The sequence below is a fragment of the Mytilus californianus genome, unplaced genomic scaffold (genome assembly GCF_021869535.1).
Source record: "Mytilus californianus isolate M0D057914Y unplaced genomic scaffold, xbMytCali1.0.p SCAF_2, whole genome shotgun sequence".
Lineage (NCBI taxonomy): Eukaryota > Metazoa > Mollusca > Bivalvia > Mytilida > Mytilidae > Mytilus > Mytilus californianus.
The window spans coordinates 36,227,582-36,250,103 of record NW_026262668.1 but is presented as its reverse complement, the minus strand read 5'-3'; the positions used below and the strand labels follow the sequence as shown (position 1 = coordinate 36,250,103).

General features: G+C 32.2%; 2 protein-coding genes across 6 annotated transcripts in view; one reads left to right on the top strand and one right to left on the bottom strand.

Moving 5' to 3' along the window:
- The first annotated feature begins 1,411 nt into the window (after positions 1-1,411).
- Positions 1,412-18,123, top strand: LOC127729817 (abl interactor 2-like). 4 transcript variants are annotated; one of them, XR_007994836.1, is made up of 10 exons: positions 1,412-1,561; positions 3,599-3,766; positions 5,179-5,367; positions 6,913-7,186; positions 8,389-8,511; positions 10,235-10,258; positions 12,637-12,702; positions 13,492-13,671; positions 15,163-16,667; positions 16,980-18,123. XR_007994836.1 is itself a non-coding variant. In XM_052237732.1 (9 exons), exons 1-9 carry the CDS (start codon positions 1,445-1,447, stop codon positions 15,324-15,326), a joined length of 1,305 nt encoding a protein of 434 aa, XP_052093692.1. In that variant the 5' UTR covers positions 1,412-1,444; the 3' UTR covers positions 15,327-18,123. The 4 variants fall into 4 exon arrangements, 3 of the variants coding, with proteins under 3 accessions (XP_052093692.1, XP_052093693.1, XP_052093694.1); XM_052237732.1 differs by having other exon boundaries at positions 15,163-18,123; XM_052237733.1 differs by lacking the exon at positions 10,235-10,258 and having other exon boundaries at positions 15,163-18,123.
- The window catches only part of LOC127729805 (alkyldihydroxyacetonephosphate synthase, peroxisomal-like), a 29,862-nt gene continuing 25,337 nt past the window's right edge, over positions 17,998-22,522 (bottom strand). For both annotated transcript variants that reach the window (XM_052237713.1, XM_052237712.1), the window contains exons 17-19: positions 20,572-20,671; positions 19,879-19,936; positions 17,998-18,708 (exon numbers count right to left, since the gene is read on the bottom strand). In XM_052237713.1, the coding sequence (XP_052093673.1) occupies positions 18,563-18,708; positions 19,879-19,936; positions 20,572-20,671 (304 nt within the window). In that variant the 3' untranslated portion in view covers positions 17,998-18,562. The remainder of the gene's footprint in view (positions 18,709-19,878; positions 19,937-20,571; positions 20,672-22,522) is intronic.

The following is a 22,522-nucleotide window of genomic DNA, read 5'->3' as shown; positions in this document are numbered from 1 at the left end:
GATTGTCTATGGAAATATTGCCCTTTAATAACATGTAAGCTCTTAATTTATTACCACCCAGTTTGTCATTACTAGTTCTGATTTCCAAACATAAGATTAAAAAAAAAATCGGTAATTACTTACTTTAAACTGGGACTATTATACTACCGTTAGTATACTAGTCCCAGCTATAAATCCATCTTTGATTTTTATGCCCCGCCTACGATAGTAGTAGGGACATTATGTTTTCTGGTCTGTGCGTCCGTTTGTCCGTTCGTCCGTCCGTCCGTCTGTCCCGCTTCAGGTTAAAGTTTTTGGTCAAGGTAGTTTTTTGATGAAGTTGAAGTCCAACATGTATGTTCCCTATGATATGATCTTTCAAATTCTAATGCCAAATTAGAGTTTTGACCCCAATTTCACGGTCCACTGAACATAGAAAATCGGATAGTGCGAGTGGGGCATCCGTGTACTATGGACACATTCTTGTTATATAGAATATTTCTCATTTTCCTCTCTCTTTTTATCATTTATTTTCCTCTGTTTCTTTCTTTTCTTTTCCATTTTCATATTTAAAGAATCTGATTGCAAATTGATGAGTGAATATAGTCATATTCTCAATATGTTGATTAAATAAAAGAAAAAACTATTGACTGTCACACAAACAGTCTACTAAAACTACATAGAAACCCGAAAATCAGGTGTGCAGAAGGGTAAGTTCTTTCTTCTCCATTTAGGGAACCCACTCTGAAATTATGACTTTGATAAGTAATAGATACTGTTTGGGTCATTACAATCGAACTATCTGTTTTCATCCGCTGTCCTGAGATACTGAACTACAGTACAACTTTAGTATCATTTACTGAATTTTGCATTAAACTTTGAAACATTGTAAAGTAAAAGGAAAATCTTTTGCATTTGTGATTAACGTTTTTAAAGTCATGATTTGCTCTATAGTCTTATACAATAATGTAAGAGACATCCATTAGTTTAACAACAACAATAATTATCAAATCGGAAAGTAAGTTTGTTATTATGATCTATTATTGCAATTAAAATTTTTTATTTCAGATTTCATTGAAAAAGTAACAAAATTCTTGGTTGATATTTTGCATATAAAATCATACACCTAACTGCACAACTGTCTTAGAATTCATCTTTTTTCAAAGCACAGTTCAGTCCACCATCTGGCGTATTATCATTATATTGGCGATATCTTCTACAGTATAATTATTAACTCTCGTTTTGATGTTGCCTGTCTCAATACATCTACTCTTATTCTTTTTTTTTCATATTCTCAATTTTGTAATCTTTAAAATGTCATCAGACACACAGGGGACGAGCATTTTATGTGACGAATCTGTCTCTTACTAACACGCCGGTAAATAATGTATTGGCGCACGCCAAAGTATATTGAAACAAAATAACCTTTAAATAATAAATAGGAAGTAGAAGGCCCGTAGTAGAAATGGCAGAAGTAACGCAGCTTCTTGACCAAGAAATTCCAGAAGGTCGCCAACATCTACAAGAAAGTTATATCAATCTCGATAAAGTTGCACAGTATTGTCGGGACAATTATTTAAAGGTAGTCCTTTCTTTTTGCGAAAACGCCAGTTGGCAGCGAAGATCGCAGCTTCCTATATTCTCACTGACACTGGCTCCATAATTTATTAACTCTAGATGTTGTTACTATAACAAGGAAGAGAGTGATAATCAAACAAGCCAAAAAAGAACACCAACAGTGCATTTTCTAAATTGACATTACACTTGGCATTTACTCATGTAATCCCTAAATGAAATATTTACATCTTCACCTACAAAAACGTTACTTTTGTCCGATTTTAATCTGTATTGTTACATTGAAGATACCAATTCTGGCTTTTATTTCGTCAGAGAGTACCTATAATCCATTCTAAAGCATTCACAAAGTTTGTCTGATGTTCATATGTAAAGGTGGAACAGTGATTTTGCTAGCGCTTTTTATTTAAGATACGATTTTCAAAATGACGCAAGTATTAAACAAAAAATAGTACTAAATTTTACCTGGTGACATGCATATGATGATGATGACAAGTTTACGACCCCTAGCAAATTAACAGTTACAACAGGTGTGATAATTTATTGTGACAGAAAAAAATTCATCAAAGATACATCCTGTACGAACTGCGACGCCCGTATATGACACGGAAACCAGGCGTCAAAATCATACTTTTTCCGGGCGTCATTGCAGTGTTTAAGGAATGCATGTCCAGGCGGAAACCAGGCGGAAACCAAGCGTAACTGAGGCGGAAACCAGGCGTAAAATTAGGCGTAATATTTAAATGAGTACGCCTGGTCCAGAGAAAACCAGGCGTAATATGCAAATGAGTACGCCTGGTCAATAAATAAACCAGGCGTAATATCCTTACATAATACTACACTTATTTCAAATCAGTGTATTACCCTAGCTGTGTACTTTTGTGTATTTAATACAAACTTCTGTACTGTTGCTTTAATTTCTCATTGTTTGACATAAAACTGGAAATATTAACCATTGAAGAAGCTAATATATTAATAAATACATTTTAGACAGACACTGGCTCAAATAAGTTTAAAGTTTAAATAAGAATTATGACAATTAATTTTTCTTGAAATAAAACTTAAGCATTTTGATTAACTAAGTTTTTTATAAATTAATGTCCTTTAAAATATAAATGATAATACTGCAATGTAACTTCATGTAAAAGATTTTAATGTTATTATCCAAGGATAAAGGTTTTGGGATTGCAAAATTACTGTTAGAACTTAAAACTTAATAACTTAGATTATACTCACATAATTATTATTTACCATGTTTTACTTTCCATTTTTTTCACAATTTTTATTAATCAATTTGATTCCATATTTCCAATTTCAAATTCTTCCAAAAAGCACAAAACAAGCTAATTATCCCTGAACATATGAAGCTGCCATAAGTCCAACTCTTGCAAACTAAAACCAAAGAGCCAAATTTTGAAAAAAATTCCCATGATCCTTTAAACAAAGCATTATGGGTATAATGATTTACGCCATACCAACAGTTTTACGCCCGTAAGAAAATTTACGCCTTGCTTATTTCAATTTACGCCAGGTTTACCACTTTTTTCTACGCCCGTAAGGACTACAAATTTACGTTTCCTGCTCCCTTACGCCTGGATCTAGACACGTAACTACCACTTACGCCTGGTTTACGCCTTATTTCCAGGCGTAATACGCCTTATAATTTCATACGGGATATACCACTTACCAGGCTTATAAATTTATACACAAGACATGCATTTCGTCTACAAACAACTCATCAGTGATGCTCGAACTAAATGATTTAAAAGGCCAAATAAAAAGCATTGACAAAAAAAATTCTTCTACATGTATGATCATGATTGACACAAAAAAAGATCTATAAAAAATAAATTTAATATAAATTCATCAGATGGGAATTCAGAGATCAAATCCTGGATAGGTGCCTGGATATTTGGAAAAGCTAAAAAAAAATGATATGGAATGTTATTAAGAGATAGGAAAAAAAAGAGAAGAAAAGTAACAGAAAAATTTTGAATTGTTAAAAACTAAATTTGACTGAATATTGATTTTGTAAATGTTTTAGTCACCAGACAAGAAAGCAGCATTAGAAGAAACAAAGAATTACACAACACATTCTCTAGCCAGTGTTGCCTACCAGATCAATAGTTTAGCTACAAACTTTCTTAAGTTATTAGATCTGCAGCAAAATGTTGTCTCTGAGATGGAGTCCAGTGTGAACTACTTATCACAGGTATTAAAAAGTTCCCTGTAAGGACAAGCTTTTTGAATAACTTTATTTACCATTTGACCCTCGAAATAACAAAAGTACTGTAAATTCAGAAATTATTGCGTACATATATTATTGCTTAGTCTGCTTTTGTTTGACAACACAAATGCTTTTTTTAGTTATTGCAAATTTATGAAATGCTACGTACAAATATTATTATCAAAGTTACTGAAATGTTCATTAATTGCAAGAAGTTTAAAGCCCTTAAACATGTTAAACAAATAAATACAACACAGTTCTAAAAATATTGATATCTGACAAACTTATGATTTGTGAAGGATGTGACATGCATCTGATAGTTTAATAATACCGTTTGATTTTTGAATTTAAGTGGCCTTGTCATTCTCAGTATTCACAACTTTTCTAGAATGATTTAGAGCTTGACATCATTTAAACAACATCTCTGTTTATTAATTCCTCAATTATTTGAACAAGACCTTTGTACATGGTTTGCATCAAGTTTAAATGAATAAAATTTACTGGCCCAAGTGATAATTTAAAATTTGGTGTGAGTGTTTTTTTGGGGGGGTTTCCATTACTGAGGCACAAAATTAACCAAACTTGTATCAGTTTATTAATCTGCAACTCCCTGGAAACTTCTGGACAGAGTTCAGCCAAAATAGCAGATTTTTCTGCAGGACATGAATTTTTGCATCTGCTGTTTTGATATTGGACTTAACCATTATTTATGAAATTGTGCTGAACATAATGGAAAATGTGGATGATTTGATGTTGGTTTGTTTTATTAGAATTTTTATTTTTCTGTGGTTTGTGGATAATTAAAACCAATTCAATTTATTATATGAAGGAGAAACATTAAACATGTTAAATAAAATTGTTAAATGTTTTTTAGCTTAGGAAATTAAATTTTTATGCCCCCGCCGTAGCGGTGGCGGCATTAAGTTTTACCCTTGTATGTCTGTATGTACGTACGTACGTACATACGTCCCAAAATTGGTTTCCGTTCTCTAACTTGAGTTTGCCTCAACCAAATGTTATGAAACGTATACACAATGTTTATTACCACAAAACACAAATCAAGTTTGAATTTTGGTGGCGTCACTTTAACTGTTCTAGAGTTATGCCCCTTTATAAATGGAGAAATTGCAAAATTTTTATTTTCCATTCTCTAACTTAAGTTTGCCTCAACCAAATGTTATGAAACTTATATACAATGCTTATTACCACAAAACACAGATCAAGTTTGAATTTTGGTGGTGTCATCTGTGTCCACATGTGGACACTATCCACATTTATTTCTAGGTAACATTATCTTTATCATGGATTCTGTTAAATTCATGAAATCTACTGCTCCTAATTAAATTAAATTCATATATGCCACCATTATCATCATTAGTATCTTCTTTCCTTTGCAGACAGTAAATATACACAAAGAAAAAGTTGCCAGGAGAGAAATTGGTGTTCTGACTACTAACAAATCATCTACGAGGCCCTTGGGTGTGAAAAATGGAATAATTTTTCCTGAACAAGCAGAGAAACCAACAAAATATCAACGGAAAGCAATCGACTTTTCAGTGTATGATGAAATAGGTCATGGGGTCAAGGTAAGCTCATTATTATATATATCATGTATATAGTCCCACTGTAATAATCAACGTTCTATGACATTTTTTTTTCATCTATTTTTTTTAAGAAGAATTATGTAAATAAATTTAAGCCTGCAAAGAAAGATAAAATGACACAGCTTGCCACACTTCAGAAGTCAGAAGAAACTTCTTTGCCATTTTGGACTTAGTTTAAACATATTTTATTTACTCAAAGTAAAATAGATTGGACATCAAGTAAACCATTCTTATGGGGAAGATGCTCATTAATGGGTACTATCCCTATTTAAGGGTATTATACCCAAAATCGGTTATCAATTCACAGTGATTAAAAATTTGAATTTTGTATTTCATCACAATGGCTGTTATCATGGTTATGGCGCAGATATTCATATAAATGGCATTATTTTCTCTTTTAAGACCATAGTTCAACTGAGAACTGAATATAAAGATAATGGCCTCCAAAAATCCTCCTTTTTCAAGGCTATTAATTTTTAATTCAGATGATATTTAATTTCAATCATGGTGTCTTTTGGCAAAATGCTGTCATTTACCTGAATGTTTGAGCCATGACAACAAATATCTTGAAATCTAAAGTTTATATTTTTATCACTGAAAATTGATACCTGTTTTGGGTATAATACCCATACATGGGGATAATACCTACATGTATTTATGAGATCTTCCCTAATCTGTGACAATTGAACAGTTAAAGTGATGGGATACCAAGGAAGACTATAAATGCATGTGTGATCACCCATTCAGCAACTCCTACAATACCAACAGGTTCATTTAAATGTCTAGATCTCAATTGTATTGTCAATTTTACAATCTGGATGCACAATAGGTATCTGTAAAGGACAATACCTATAGTCAAGTCACAATAAAGGAGATAAAATTAAAAAGATGAGGAAGTCATATATGGGATTTCTATTTAAATTACACAATATTAAAGGGATGATGGAGGTATTTATACAACTTTTAACTTTTGTAAATTTCAGATAAATGAATAAAATGAAATGGTGAAAATACGAAAACAAATAATACTTTTACTGCAATATGATTATTACTTCAAAAGAATTGAATGACATATTTTATTGGAATAGACCAGATTTTTCTTCCTGTACTAAACAAGTTTGTTCCTAGACACAGCCATTGTGGATAATTATTGGAGTCAGAGAAAAAAATTGAAACATTTTAAGACTATAGCTACTGTGATAGTATTTTTATTCATTATGTTCGTACATATGGGATACTTAGTTTATGTTATTCATTGGTCTGTAACTTATATTTAAAAAAAGGGAACCTAAACTGTAAAACATAAATTAAAGAAGACATCCATGAATAAATGTACCTGAACAGTGCTTTATGTGCGACTTTGTCCAGCAAAAACAGTTCTAACGGTTGTTCTTCTTCAGGCATATTGCATGAATGGGATCTAAGATGGTTAACCAGATTCAAAGTGTGCCCCAGTTTCTTACTATTTTATAAGCTTTCAATTAAATATTATGTCTATAGAACATCTGTATTTTAATCTCTTTTTAGACTGGAGGTGTACCTAGACAGCAGCCAAGTCGTACTCCATCAGTAAGTAGTACACATCAGCATCATGCTCCTCCTCCTCCTTCAGCACGGCCACCAACTCCACCCCAGACAGCTGCTCCGTCTGTGAAGGGTCAGGCTCAGGGTCATTACAGGACACCTGCACCACCTGTGGCGCCACCTTCCATACCAATGGCTGGTGGTCCTGGACCATTTAACAGTGTTGTTGCTAGCAATTATTCCATGGGACAGATAACAGCCTTACCTGGACAGCATAGTGAGTAAAATATATTCAGTGAAACTATGTTTATCAATGCAGGAAATGTATTCATATTTTAATCAAGAAAGTGTTTAGTATGTGACAGGGGAATGGGAAATACATTTCTGATGAACAAGAAACCAGTACATAAGAAATACTGTCAAATCAATTTATTTCATGGACACAAATTATGTGAAATTATATTTTCATGGATACTTGATTTCCTGATTTTGACAAATTCTGCATTTTCATGGATACTTGATTTCCTGATTTTGACAAATTCTGCATAGGAGCCATAAGGAAATTTGTTTTTCATTGAAGACCTGAAATTGTGGTTCACCTATACTACACATGCAATCAACAAAAAATAGTTCTCTACAAAAATAATGATTCCACTGTAAAGACTTTCTATATAAAAATAAGAAGATGTGGTATGATTGCCAATGAGATGAGTATCTAGCAAAGACCAAATGAAGTAGAAGTAACCATACAGCCTTCAACAACGAGCAAAACCCATACTGTATAGTGAGCCATAAAAGACCTTGACATGACATAAAGTAAACAATTCAATAGAGAAAACCAACAGTCTGATTTATGTATAAAACAATAAACAAATAACAAATATGATAGACAGCAAGCAACCACAGCCACTGAATAACAGGCTCCTGACTTTGTACAGGCACAAACAGAATGTGACATGGTTAAACATGTTTGGAATTGCTTTACCGTTACATAACCTGGGACAGTGATGTAACAGCACAACATATAATCATACTGTAAAAATTAGTTAAAAATTTTTTTGACTCTTTTAATTGACACAAAGCTAACAAAAAAAAAACTTACAAAAAGACTAGACACAAGGTATCTAGTACAATGTATATCTAAAAACATTGTTTTTTTTAAAAATATCCAGTGTACTTAAGAAATATTGATTGATGAACAGAAAGATAGATCTGGAAAATAACAAGTTAAACTTGTATAAATGCACTTTGGCCGTTATGCATAAAAGTTTAAGAGAATGTTAAATTACTGTATATCAAATTACAAAAAAAAAACATTGAAAACATAGGCTATCACATTAAAACCTATTACATAGGACTACAAACGTTGTTTACCGTCTAGTCTACTGTTGGCATGAACAAAAAATACAATTAACTTTGTAATGTACTTTAAGATTGCATCCTTTTATTTACCATTTTACATACAAGTATAATTTACAGCACAACACCAAGAAGGTCAGAGAAGAGCAAGTGCAACAAGATATAGCCAACAGGGACAACCTCCTGTAGGAATGGCACATCCTCAGACCAGACCCTCTCAAGTTATATCACAAACTTCTATAGGTAAGTCATTTTACAGATCAAATATAGATGTTAGGGCTCAGAGTACTTATTATGCACTATTTTAGTGGTAATGAAGGCATGATATCTGGAACTACAATAATGTCTTTCCCTTCTTTAGGCAGTCCATATTTTATTTAAGAATAGCTGATGTCAACTGTATCAGTGTGAGTCCTTTGCTGCTTTTATCTGAACTGCCTTTGACTTTGACAGACTGTAAACATGAATTAAAGGAGATTTGAGGTGTATGTCAATGAGACAGCAACCCTACAACACAAGTAACCAAAAAACATCTAGAGAGTAACAAACATTCAAGAACAATATACTTGTGTCTATAAATACTAAATATTAAGCTCTTAATAGGTGCAAATGAATTAAGCATCAACTCCAAATTCTTTAAAAATTTAAGATATGACACAAGACACCCACTGCTGAGGTTGCTGACTTTGGACAGACAACAAGAATATTTGTGGGGTTTGAAGGCTTTCTTATGAGAACTTTGTAGGACTGCTCTGTTTAGATAAATGAATAAAAACAGTTCAGAAGTGATGAAAATTGGTCACTAATTATATAGTAACCAACAACTAAAATAATTCAGGATGACTGTTTGTAATGCAGGGTTTCCCCTGGGTCAATTTTCTTTTTTACCACCTCTTTCGCCAAAATAATGAATTTTTTTTTCGCCACTTCCAATTTTTTGGGGCTGACTAACATAAACATATTTTTCATTCAAAATTTTCCATCTTTCCAACAAAAAAAAACAGTTTGTCACATTGTTGTCTATTGTAATGAATAAACACTCAACATGCTCAATAATAACAAACATTTACTTTTTAAAAGATACTATAAAATTGCAATATATATCATGCCAGCGGAAACCCTGTAATGAATTGTTGTTAGTAACAATTGCCTACAACTGTCTTGGGACAGAAATGTCTGCCATTGGGATGGACAGTAATTTTGATTAGTAGAATATCTTATTGACGCTAGTGAATTTGCCTTATTTAATTTAGGGTATAAACACCATACACAACACAATAAAGCATGTCATAACAGTATTCCTTTGGTTTTGTGAATCTTGGTAAAGATATTTTTTTCAGAAATTGATGCTGATGTGGCTGGTAATATTGAATTGTAAAAACATAACATTGACATAATTTTTGACAGAATTTATAACAGGTTGATTGATTAGTTGAAAATTAATCAGTAAAATTGCTTATAAATATATTTTCTTCTAAATATGAATTTTCTACTCTGTTATTTGAAAAATTAAAACAAATCTCTTTTGTTTTGAATATTTACTGCTGAAATTCAAAATTTACCACATTTTCATGACATCACTTCATGACATTGATGATATGTAATACATCAAAATGGAAGAAAAAGAAAGACATGTTTGCTGGAAAAAAATTTCAATACATAGCTAAGGTAAAAGGAGAGGGGTTACGAAAGATTAAGCTAAAATTACAGGAAGCAAATATTCTTTACAACATATTAAGCTTAAATTACCGGAAAAGGAAGGAAGCAAACATTTATAATAACAATTTAGGCTTAAATTACAGGAAGCAAACATTACTTACAAAAAATTATGCTAAAATTACAGGAAGCAAACACTCTTCCCAACATATTAAGCTAAAATTGCAGGAAGCAAACATTCTTTTAACTACAAAATAAATTAAAATTCATATAGAACATCATGTATACAAGTAAGAGTTTTGTGTTGTAGGATCCAGGCGAAGAAATGCAAGAGGTAGAGCCTCTAAACATCTACATATTCTTCAATGCAAATGTTTTACTTAAATTTTTCCAATAAAAGAATAACACAGCTATTATCGAAAAATATTTCAGACATGATACTTTTTATGCATGTTTTGTACATTTATTTTTGCATGTTTGTTTGGTTTGTGTCTTAGTGTCATTTTACTTTCCTTGGTATGGTTATATTGTCAAATTTTTTGTCAGTGTTTAATTTTAAGACAACATTTCTAAAAAGCCACATTGCTGTAAATAATCAAATAAAACCATACTGGATTTATCTGTTCTACAAAGGGCTGTTCCATGATTGATCATTTGGGACAGGGGACTTGAATTAAAAAAAAAATAAAAAGTTGTTTAATTTTAGACACTAGCTCTATGAATTATATAAAAGTATAAAAATGTTATATAGTGGTTGGCATGGGTTATAAAAAAAGTGCCCGCCAAGCCTTAATTCTGGAGCAGCCCAAGGCCATATTTTTATGGTTCTGTGTTTGATTTATCTCTTGTAAAGTGAACTTTACTACAACTCTTGTCTAACATTTACCTGATATAAACTAAAGGTATTGCCTAAAAAGTCAGCTCGGCAGTTGTTGCAATCTAAAACTTGTCTAAAAGCTAACTTCCCCCTTATAAACTATAGGTATTGCATAAAAAGTGAGCTCAGCAGTTGTTGCAATCTAAAACTTGCCTAAAAGCTAACTTCCCCCTTATAAACTATAGGCATAGTCTAAAACGTTAGCTCAACAGTTTTTGTAATCTAAAACTTGTCTAAAAGCTAACTTCCCCCTTTGTTGTTTTTGTTTAGTTATAGAATACATTTAAGAAGGCCTTAATTTAAACATCGTCATTTTAGAGTTTTCATGCCTCACCTAGGGGCATTATGTTTTTCGGTCTGTGTGTCAGTTCGTTCGTCTGTCCCGCTTCAGGTTAAAGTTTTTGGTCAAGGTAGTTTTTGATGAAGTTGGAAGTCCAATCAACTTGAAACCTAGTACACATGTTCCCTATGATATCATCTTTCTAATTTTAATGCCAAATTAAAGTTTTGACCCCAATTTCACAGTCCACTGAACATAGAAAATGATAGTGCGAGTGGGGCATGCGTGTACTATGGACACATTCTTGTTATTTGTCAAACACAGAAAGAAAAAAAAATTCAATTGGACCAATGTTGAAAATTTTGTCAGAAATCAACTTTTAATGTTTGAATCAGAGTTTACATTGAACAGATTGAAAATATATTATTGATATTGAATAAATACATCACATGCAGTTTTTTGAGTTGATACATATGTATTTTCATTTATTTGGAAGATAATTTTTTCTCAGGTAAATTAATCAATGACTCTGAGTGAGTGATAAATTACTTGCAAAAGAAATTTAAAGATCCCAGCTGTGAATAAACTACATAGATCTTGATCAAGAGGAGAAGACTCTGTGGAAAAGTTTCATTTGGTTCGCAATAATATATATATCAATAATGTCACTTTAAAAAAAAAATCAAAATGCTAGATCTAATGTTTAATTTTTAGTTATGTACATTGCTTACATGTGCTTATTCATTGTCGAGGCCTTGCTTTCAGTTGCTGAGGTTATTTTATCATTGTGTATAAAAAAGATTAACCTTTATTGGAAAAACTTATGGGTGTCAATTTTTTTGTGTTTTGACAAAATTAGTGACTATTTTAAGGTATTCCATTTCAGGTATTGGCATCTGCCATTTAAAAAGGAACAAACTACTGAAAATTTCCCATAAAATTCCTTAACTTAACAACAAACAAATCACCACAAATTTTGTGAATAAAAGCAGTGTGTACTTAAGGTGCATGCCTTTCCTCTTTTTTTAAAAGACAGGAAATATTCTGTAGTAATATTTGAGATAATATTTTTAAATGTATTTATTAAAAGTGCTAGAATAACAACTTGAAATCACAATAATTTATCTCACATTTGCAGTAATTTCTGAATTTTCAGTTTTTGATTTTTTTTGTCAAACAAGCAATAAAGTTCAATTTAAAGACAAACCAGAACATCAAATGTTCTTGTTAGACAGACTAAGGTCATTTACATTGAAAAGTCCACTTTATCATAATTTCCATAAAACTTTTAAAATGTCTTAAGCTCTTATTTTTTTGGTGAGCTTCATGGAAACCCAAAGGTTTGCACAGAAAATTAGGAGAAAAAAAAATCTTTAAAAACAAGATCTTGAATATCTCTCAATTTCAGAATAAGTGGAAATTTTGCACTCGAGTAAAATATCTTGTGAAAATAAGAAATTTTTTGTTTGTATGTACAGTAGAATGTATATGTTGCATTAATTGAATGGCTTCATTACCGGTAGTAATGCATGAATGTTTGATGTTGTATTTTCAGATGCTTTACCACCACCGCCGTCTCCGGGGATACCTGGTAACACCAGGACCAGCGATATACTGGAAGGTGTGCATGTGATTTTAATTATTATTTACATCTTTTGGTGAAGTTAAAGTTGACTTTTCATTTTAGTTTTACTTACTTGAGTTTACCTGGTGATAGGTGACCTCGTTAGCTCATATTGTGATCTCTTATCGCATTTGATGCGAAGATGCCTTGTTACTCCTGTATATTATCAAAATGGATGAAGCTGTCAACAAAGTATCATTTTCATTCTGTTTGTAGGTTTTTTTTTGTGAACAATGCAAAAATGAATACTCTAGATATAGGTACATATGTACATGTACATCTGTTAAATAATATATCCCTAAAAGGAACTGTTACATAAATTGTAATGTTAGTGTAATATTACTGTTCCCTCAAGATGGAATCAATACAACACAGGACTTTATTTGTACAAGAACAAGTACAAATAAAGTAAACATTTATTTGTACACCTGTTATTTGTATATATACTATAGTTGGCTGATAGCAGAATAAATTGTTCTCTTTCCAAAATCTTTTGAAAGCTTAAGGTATACTGGTCAATATAAATCAAGTGCAACTAGTTACAGGATATATTGTCTTGTGTGGCAACTTTGCAAAATTTCAATGCAGCCTTTTAACAAATATATTCCTGTACATTGAACTAAATGTTGTAGTTTATTCATCGAAAAATTAAACTGAAAGTTGTAGTTTAAATTCCTTTTTCTTTTAAAAGAGTTGCAGGTTTATACATTTGTTATATATTTCTTTAAAACCATTGATATGTTAACTCATATTACCCAGAATGCAACAGATGATTGTATATTGCAGCTTCTCCGCCATTGCCACCCCCTCCATCAACAGACCCAAATTTTGACTACCCAGCAGCGCCACCTCCACCCCCACAATTTACAGATGTTGATGATAACCCACCAGAGGACCCATATGCACCAACTGGACCTCTTAATTTGCTGACACAAGATTGGGTACCTAACCAGTATCTGGAGAAAGGTATGCATATAACAGTCAAGGACTGAATGTTTTAAGTCGACACATGTGAAGTATAAACACTATTCCAGCTTCTCTCTGTATTGTTGAAATGATATTTGATCTAAATGAATCATTTTTCACCGGGCATAAAGCAAACAATCAATCAATCAATCCAAATGAATCATGTTTTTATTATTGTTAAAAAGACATCAACCACTGAATTAAAGGCTCCTGACTTGAGACAGGCACATAAAGAATGCAACTGGATGATGTATGTTTACAATGGGATACATTTATTGACATTTACACATTTGACTTTTTCTCTGTCATATTGTGATGATGGTACAATAGTTCTCAAATGTCGTTTTGTACAGCTAGTTTGTGTTCAAATTTCTCTATAACTGTTGCTCAGATAGCTTCATAATTAGTAAGATGATGTACACGTAGATATCCCACCGTTTTGATTCAAGGATTTTTGCCATTGTGGCCTTACTGTTTGACATTTCTGTACACATAATAATTACTTGTGAACACTTCTGAGATCTTTGATTCAATAAGTCTCATAATGGCATCAAGAACTTAAAAGAAATCAATACATCTTCTCTATTGTACATGTTGTTTTGACTTGCTTATTTTTTACTGGAGTTATAGCTCTCAACACTTTATTTTAAGTTAATACTGTGGGCTCACTTATTTTCGTGGATACCAATTTTCGTAGATTGAGGAAAAATTGTATTTTTTTGGAGATTTGATTTCATGGTTTTTCAAAGTTTTTATATAAGCCTACTTTGTTGAACATTTATATTCATGGTTTGCCTTATCCCATGAACATTGATATCCCACGAATAATAATGAATCCACAGTATCCATAAAAAAAACATTTTATAGAGCAGCTCCTTGGTATTTTGTTTAATAACTTCTTATAATGTTTATCTTAGAATCACCAGTAAATATGTGAAATCTTGTTTCTCTGTTATTTGTTCCTTCAAAGAAACATATAAGGGTTTGATTAGAGGCTAGGAATATTCATGGCCTGCTTTAAGATGTGGGAAATAAGACAAGGAATTGCAATAAAATGTGTTCCTTGGATATTTTTATGCCCCACTTTGGGGCATTATGTTTTTCGGTCTGTGCGTCCGTTCGTTCGTTCCGTCCGTCTGTCCATCCATCCCGCTTCAGGTTAAAGTTTTTGGTCAAGGTAGTTTTTGCTGAAGTTGAAGTCCAATCAACTTGAAACTTAGTACACATGTTCCCTATGATATAATCTTTCTAATTTTAATGCCAAATTAGGGTTTTGACACCAATTTCACGGTCCACTGAACATAGAAAATGATAGTGCGAGTGGGGCATCCGTGTACTATGGACACATTGTTGTTGTTATTTTGTTACTATTTAAACATTGAATGTATTTAAACATTGAATGTTTAGTCTTATTATTTGGGGATAATACAGAATATCTTAAAAACTTTAATAAACTAAAAAAAACTTCTTTCTACATGTATTTCATTACAGTTATTGCTATTTATGACTACGATGCTGACAAACCAGATGAACTTTCCTTCAGTGAGAACTCAGTCGTCTATGTTTTAAAGAAGAATGATGATGGATGGTACGAGGGTGTATGTAATGGCGTTACAGGACTTTTCCCAGGAAACTATGTTGAACCTTGCATGTGAAAAGTGTCTGTGAAAAATAATTAGATTTTTTAACCAAAAGGAGATCACTAAAAAGTGCTTACAAGACACAATATACATGGATTTAAAAATACTTTGTTGGAAATTTCATTGTTTTACTGAACTAAAAGAGTATTTGTTTTATAATAAATATAGCCTTTTTGTGTGATTTAAAATCATGTCATATTTCACATTTTGTAAAAGCATTATTTTTATATATCAAGTATTCCAAATTGTTGTGGTAAAGATTGCACCTTGTGCAATCAAAACCCCATGTCACTGGCTTGATAGCTTTATTTAGCTAAATTTCAGGCCTCGTCTCTACTTTTGAGAGTACACACAACATAGTGCAGTGTGATAAAACATTCTTTAGATCTTATCCATGCCAATGTCAACCAATTTATTTATAATCTTAGATATTCAAGTTACAAAATGATGTGTACAGTATGTATGTATTTAACATTAGTTGTCAAGAAAATTTTTCTATTAAATATTACTTAAGTTGCAGAAAGTAGTGCATGGAGTATGAAGATAAGTCTAACTCAAATACTGCCTAAATATGTTCCATTGCTTAGTACAATGCAAATTTTTAATTTTAAGTTCATAATGCAACAAAGAGACAATTTTTTCCAGAAGCCACTTTAACTGACTTTCATATACTTTTGATTCCTATAGTTTCATGGGTACCAATTTTAATGGATTGAAAAATTTGTTTCCTGTGGAAACTTGATTTTGTGTTTTAAAAAAAATCAGCACACAGGCTTGTAGGAAACTTGTATTATGTTAATTGATAACTTTTATGATCATATATTACTAAACTTAGAATCTCAGTAGTATAAATTTTCATGTCATGTTGAAACACCTTTTCTATTATGACATCACCAATAAAATATTGAGCCTTTTTTATACGACCGCAAACAAATTTTGTGGTCGTATATTGGTATGATGTTGGTGTCGTCGTCCGAAGACACATTGGTTTTCGCACTCTAACTTTAGTTTAAAAGAATGGATCTCTATGAAATTTTACCATAAGGTTCAATACCACAAAAGGAAGGTTGGGATTGATTTTGGGAGTTATGTTACCAACAGTTAAGGAATAAGGGGCCAAAAATAAGTATTTTTGTAACTTCCAGACATAACTTGTGTGTTAGTGTATGGATCTCTCTGACATTGTACCACAAGGTTCCATATCACAAAGGGAATGTTTGGATTGATTTTGGGGGTAATTGCCTCAAAATTTTAGGAATTAGGGGCTAAAAAAGGGGCAAAAAACAAGCATTTTTCTAGTTTCATGACAATAACTTGTGTGTAAGTCTATGGATCTTTCTGAAATTGTACTAAAAGGTTCCATATCACAGAGGGAAAGCTGGAATTGAGTTTGGGGGTAATTGCCCAAAACATTTAGGAATTAGGGGCCAAAAAGGGGCCAAAAAATAAGCATTTTTCTAGTTTCCAGACAATAACTTGTGTTCAAGTGTATGGATCTCTCTGAAATTGTACTGCAAGGTTCCATATCACAAAGGGAATGTTTGGATTGATTTTGGGGGTAATTGCCTCAAAATTTTAGGAATTAGGGGCAAAAAACAAGCATTTTTCTAGTTTCATGACAATAACTTGTGTGTAAGTCTATGGATCTTTCTGAAATTGTACTACAAGGTTCCATATCACAAAGGGAAAGCTGGAATTGAGTTTGGGGGTAATTGCCCAAAACGTTTAGGAATAAGGGGCCAAAAATAAGCATTTTTCTAGTTTCCAGACAATAACTTGTGTTCCAAGTGTATGGATCTCTCTGAAATTATACTGCAAGGTACCATACCACAAAGGGAAGGCTGGGATTGATTTTGGGGGTAATTGCCTCAAAAATTTTAGGAATTAGGGGCCAAAAAGGGGAAAAAACAAGCATTTTTCTAGTTTCCAGACAATAACTTGTGTTCAAGTGTATGGATCTCTCTGAAATTGTACTGCAAGGTACCATACCACAAAGGGAAGGCTGTGATTGAGTTTGGGGGTGATGAATCATAAGGGGGTTCAAAAAATTTGGGGGGGGGGATTTTTTTTTCCTTTTTTTTTTTTTTTTTAAATTTTCCATTTTAAATTGGTTATTTCTGATTTATATATAAAAGCAAATAATAATGATATGGTTTGAATAAGTAAATTAAAAAATTTTAAGTTCTTAGACCACATTCATTCTGTGTCAGAAACCTATGCTGTGTCAAATATTTAATCACAATCCAAATTCAGTGCTGTATCAAGCTTGAATGTTGTGTCCATACTTGCCCCAACTGTTCAGGGTTCGACCTCTGCGGTAGTATCAAGCTGTGCCCAGCGAAGCATTTTATTGTAGAATACCGAAATGTATGTATTTCATGTTTGTTTCACAAAGTACTTCCTATTGTCATAGTCTTGACTTTACCAAGATCATAAATATAGGTTCATCTACCAATTTGAACTAATTATCAACCCATTAGAAATAGTATTGCATCATGGGAAGGTTCTGGATTTGCTTATATGCATGCTTATATATAATCATCAGGATGCTGAGATTAGAATGTAATATATATAGATTTCCCTTGCATCTCACAGTAAAACTTAAATCTTATATCCTTTCCCCCCTGTAACTTCCAGGCTTGAAATATTAGTTCAACTGCCAAATAAATAGAATAAAAACAATATGTTTGAATTAATTTTTATTAATTTTCTAGATCTACATAATTATGAAGTACATGATATAAATATTAATTATACTGTATTATTATATTACCATTTAGTGCAATACCAATCAATAAAAATTATTTGTAAATCTTGTTTATTTATTATGAATGCTGCAAGTTTGTTCAAGTCTAATGCTGTTATCAGATTCTCAAGTTGTAATAGTTCTTTCTGAAGGGATTAAAGATGTATGAGGTTCCTGATGTTACCTTCTTATAAAAGGGTCCCACTGATGTGTACTATTTTTTGCGACTTTCTCGCAACCAACAAAAAATATGCTGATAATAAAAGACACATAATTTTGTAAATTGCAGCTATGAAAATTAACATGTCTACAAACTTTTACACATATGTTACATTTGTTGGTGTATTTCAAAATATTTTACATCATGGAACAAAAATAATTTGTGAAATTTGCTTTTATCTAGCATAAGCGATTAAGAATGGCATGATATCATGTTCGACATGTAAAAAAATAGAAATATGAAGAGTGATATCACAGATAGTTTACAAATTAAATAGCCCAGCGTCTACAGTTTAGAAGAAAGGTCTCCAATCATTAAATTATCATTTCCAAATATGTTATCAGGGTCAATGTAGTTCTTTATGGCTTTCATTGTTCCTACTCCAATATCACCAACTGTCTGTTTTAAGAACTGTTTTCTGATCTTTCCAACTGAAACACAAGATGATTATGTATAAATATAAAATGTTAATCATTTAGTCAAATACATCAGTAACTCAAGATTTTTAACAAAAACAGCCATTTGATCTGAACTGATCTTAAAAAGACTGTACAATAATAAATAAGTCATGATCAGTCGTTTTGTATTTTGGAAATATCAACAGTAGTATTAAAATCGATATTTGAGCAGAAATTTTCTGTTATTAGGTATAAAATATATAGTTGATGTGGAAAGAAACTTAAATGTATTCTTTCTTTATTTTTTACCCAACTATATACTAAAACTAACACAATTTTCAGATGCTTATGACAGCAATATTTCTGGTAGTTTCATGCATATGAGCTGAAAATTCTTGTTTGACTGCAAAATACCTAAAAATATTAAATAAGTGTTCTGCAATGTATAATCTTATATTCTGATATGAAATTTTACATCTTCAATTTCAATCCAATAGATTCTAGTATTAAATAAATTGCTTCGCCGAGCGCAGCTGGATACGACTGCAGAGGTCCAACCCTGAACAGTTGGGGCAAAAATGGACGCAATATTCACGCTTGATACAGGTCTGAATTTGGATTGTTATTTTAATTTATATTCAATTTTTTGCTTTTGTGCAATACACTTTGCTGTTGCGAATTGGCCCCCCTCCCCCCCACGAAAAATAAATATTTACCCCCCCCCCCCCCCCCTTTTTTTTTGCTTTAGTGCAATACACTATGCTGTTGCATATTAACCACATAACCCCCCCAAGCAAATCCTAACCATCCCTTTGTGGTATGGAAACTTGTGATATAATTTCAGAGAGATCCATACACCGTTCCACAAATTATTGTCTGGAAACTAGAAAAATGCTTATTTTTGGCCCACAATTCCTTAACTGTTGGTACCATAACCCCCAAAATCAATCCCAACCTTCCTTTTGTGGTATTGAACCTTATGGTAAAATTTCATAGAGATCCGTTCACTTAAACTAAAGTGATTGTGCGAAAACCAATGTGTCTTCAACTGACAACGACGCCAACATCATACCAATATATCGTATAAAAATATATTTAACTTTCTCGATACTAACAGCCATATATATATTGAATTATAGATCAAACCAATATTTTTTCCAATAATTCTGTTGATTTATAAAAATTGACAAATTATACACCTACTTCCATGGTGATGTGAAACACTTCCTCCATTTGCTAAGATCTCTTCTCTCGCTAAATTCTGTAAAAAAAAAAATATAAAAGTTTGTATCCCTGTATTTATTGTTGTCTCTAGGCATAACTTGCTAAAACATCTTTACAATCTCTTTATTAAGCCCAATTTGCCGAAGTTGTTGGTCTGCCATAATTAATGTCATTTTAATCAACACCTTAATCAATAGAACTTTGTATGCCTGCATTTGTTACTTTAATTCAGGGTTATATGAATATGGAGCAGGTTTTTCAATTACATTTAGTCGGACAGATAAGACAAGAATTTCAAAATTCTAGTTCTAAGAAGAATCTATGCAAGCTTGGTTGAATTCTGTAAAGTGGCTTTCAAGGGGTTGTTGATAAATAAAGTCAGCTGTGCATAACAACACAAAACAACAGAAGTGAATACTATTTGTTGCTACAGCTTCACTGCAGGTACCAGTTGAGTAATATTAAATAAAATCATATCAAAGCTTGCAGTTACTGAAAGCAAGCTGAAAGTACTTAAATTTACTGCTACAAACATATTGTCTTCTTACCCTCTTCTATTTGCAGCTATACTTTCAACTACATTTCATACAGCATGTATGTCTGTCTGTATTGTTTTTGTCATAAGATTTGTTTACATAAAACAGACATTATTGATAACACATAATAACATACCTCTATTGCCTCATATACTTGAACTGGATTAGAAATGCCTCTATAATTAAAGCCAAAATAAAAATAAACACAAGCACCTGCATCATATGTCTGTGTAACCCTATAAATAGAAACAAGATATATCATTTTAGTATAACAATGTTCCAGGCTAATATAAATATGTAAATGTTATATGAATATATCCTGCTTTGTACTACACTGACATGCTGAGTTGGATTTTTAATCTGTAAGTTTACAAGGCAAGTCCACAGGAAAATATGTTTCCCAACTCTGAGCCAATCAGTTTTTGTCGAGCCTGCGACTTTTGTTGCAGAAAGCTCGACATGGGGATAGTGATCCAGCGGCAGCGACGGCGTTAGCTAACTTCATAAAAACTTTATATTTTTAGAAGCTAGAAGACCTGCATACTTTGTATATAGATGCCTTATGTGACGAAGTTTCCGTCTGTCATATGTCCATTGTCCTTGACCTCATTTTCATGGTTCAGTGACTACTTGAAAAAAAAGTCAACATTTTTTGTAATGTTAATATCTTTTTTATTATTAGTAAAAGGATAACTATATTTAGTATGTGCGTGCCTTGCAAGGTCCTCATGCCTGTCAGACAATTTTCATTTGACCTCGACCTCATTTCATGGATCAGTGAACAAGGTTAAGTTCCGTGGTCAAGTCCATATATCAGATACTTTAAGCAGTAGGTCTACTATATTTGGTATATGGAATGATTGTAAGGTGTACATGTCCAACTGGTAGGTGTCATCTGACCTTGACCTCATTTTCATGGTTCAGTGGTCAAAGTTAAGTTTTTGAGTTTTGGTCTTTTTTTCTAATACTATATGCAATAGGTCAACTGTATTTAGTGTATGGAAATATTTTATGATGTACATGTCAGTCTCGGAGGTTTTATTTGACATTGACCTCATTTTCACGGTTCATTTCTCAGTGTTAAGTTTTTGTTTTTTGGTCTGTTTTTCTTCAACTATAAGCAATAGATCAACTATATTTGTTGTATGGAAGGATTGTAAGGTGTATATGTCTGTCTGGCAGGTATCATCTGACCTTGATCTCATTTTCATGGTTCATTGGTCAATGTCAAGTTTTCATGGTTAACTCATTGCCTCCTGAATCTATTTTTAGATAACTGCACTATATTCCTGATTAGATTTTCAACAGCAGCATCTCTCTCCCTGAAGGAAAATGGCTGCCATAGATTGTAAACATAGGTGTATTTTAAAAAAATAATTAAAAATATTTATCAAACAGATATAATTGTTGTGTTTTGTTTTTTGTTTCAATAATATGTTATATTTTATAAATAAAGTAAAATAAAAATTAATACATTCTAACTTTTATTTTTATTTCCTTGTTTATTGCACTATATTGTAGTTTTGTAATAATTTTCCATATATTTATCCATTATTTCTTGTGAAATTCTCTGAAACAGCTGAGACAAAGAAAGACATCACATCCACTACATTTGATTTTAACATCTTTTCTCACTTTGTTAGAAAAACATTGTTTGCAACGTCCCCTTTTGTCATTTTCACAAGGCCAATGTTCAACTTCCTGAGGATCAATATTTGATAAACGTTTTCTTTTTCTGTTGCCCCTGAAATTTCCTGTGAGTTGCTTTGCTAAGTTCATTCTGAAGCTAAGCAATGATCTTACTTTGTTCTTTCCAGTATTTGTCATTAAATTATGGTTTGGAGACTCTTTCATTAAAATAAAGGAGTTTGCAATTGAGAGGTCTAGAAGAAAATAAAAAATGTATGTCCACCACCTTTTGCACATTCGATAAGTTGGATATTCTGTTCTAGTTTGGTCTGCTTTATCCACACCATTCATTTTGACATTGTAGTTTTGTACGACAGATGGACTGGCAACCATTTTTTGAGTACCATCTTTCTGTCTACGCTGAACTTGAAGGTTGTCTAAAGTTGGATCATCAGCTG

Bases quoted from the DNA above. Each gene is read 5' to 3' on its own strand.
- LOC127729817 (XM_052237732.1), top strand. From the start codon at position 1,445: ATGGCAGAAGTAACGCAGCTTCTTGACCAAGAAATTCCAGAAGGTCGC. The intron at 1,562-3,598 runs GTAGTCCTTTCT...TAAATGTTTTAG, and splicing joins GTCGGGACAATTATTTAAAG to TCACCAGACAAGAAAGCAGC. The intron at 3,767-5,178 runs GTATTAAAAAGT...TTTCCTTTGCAG, and splicing joins GTGTGAACTACTTATCACAG to ACAGTAAATATACACAAAGA.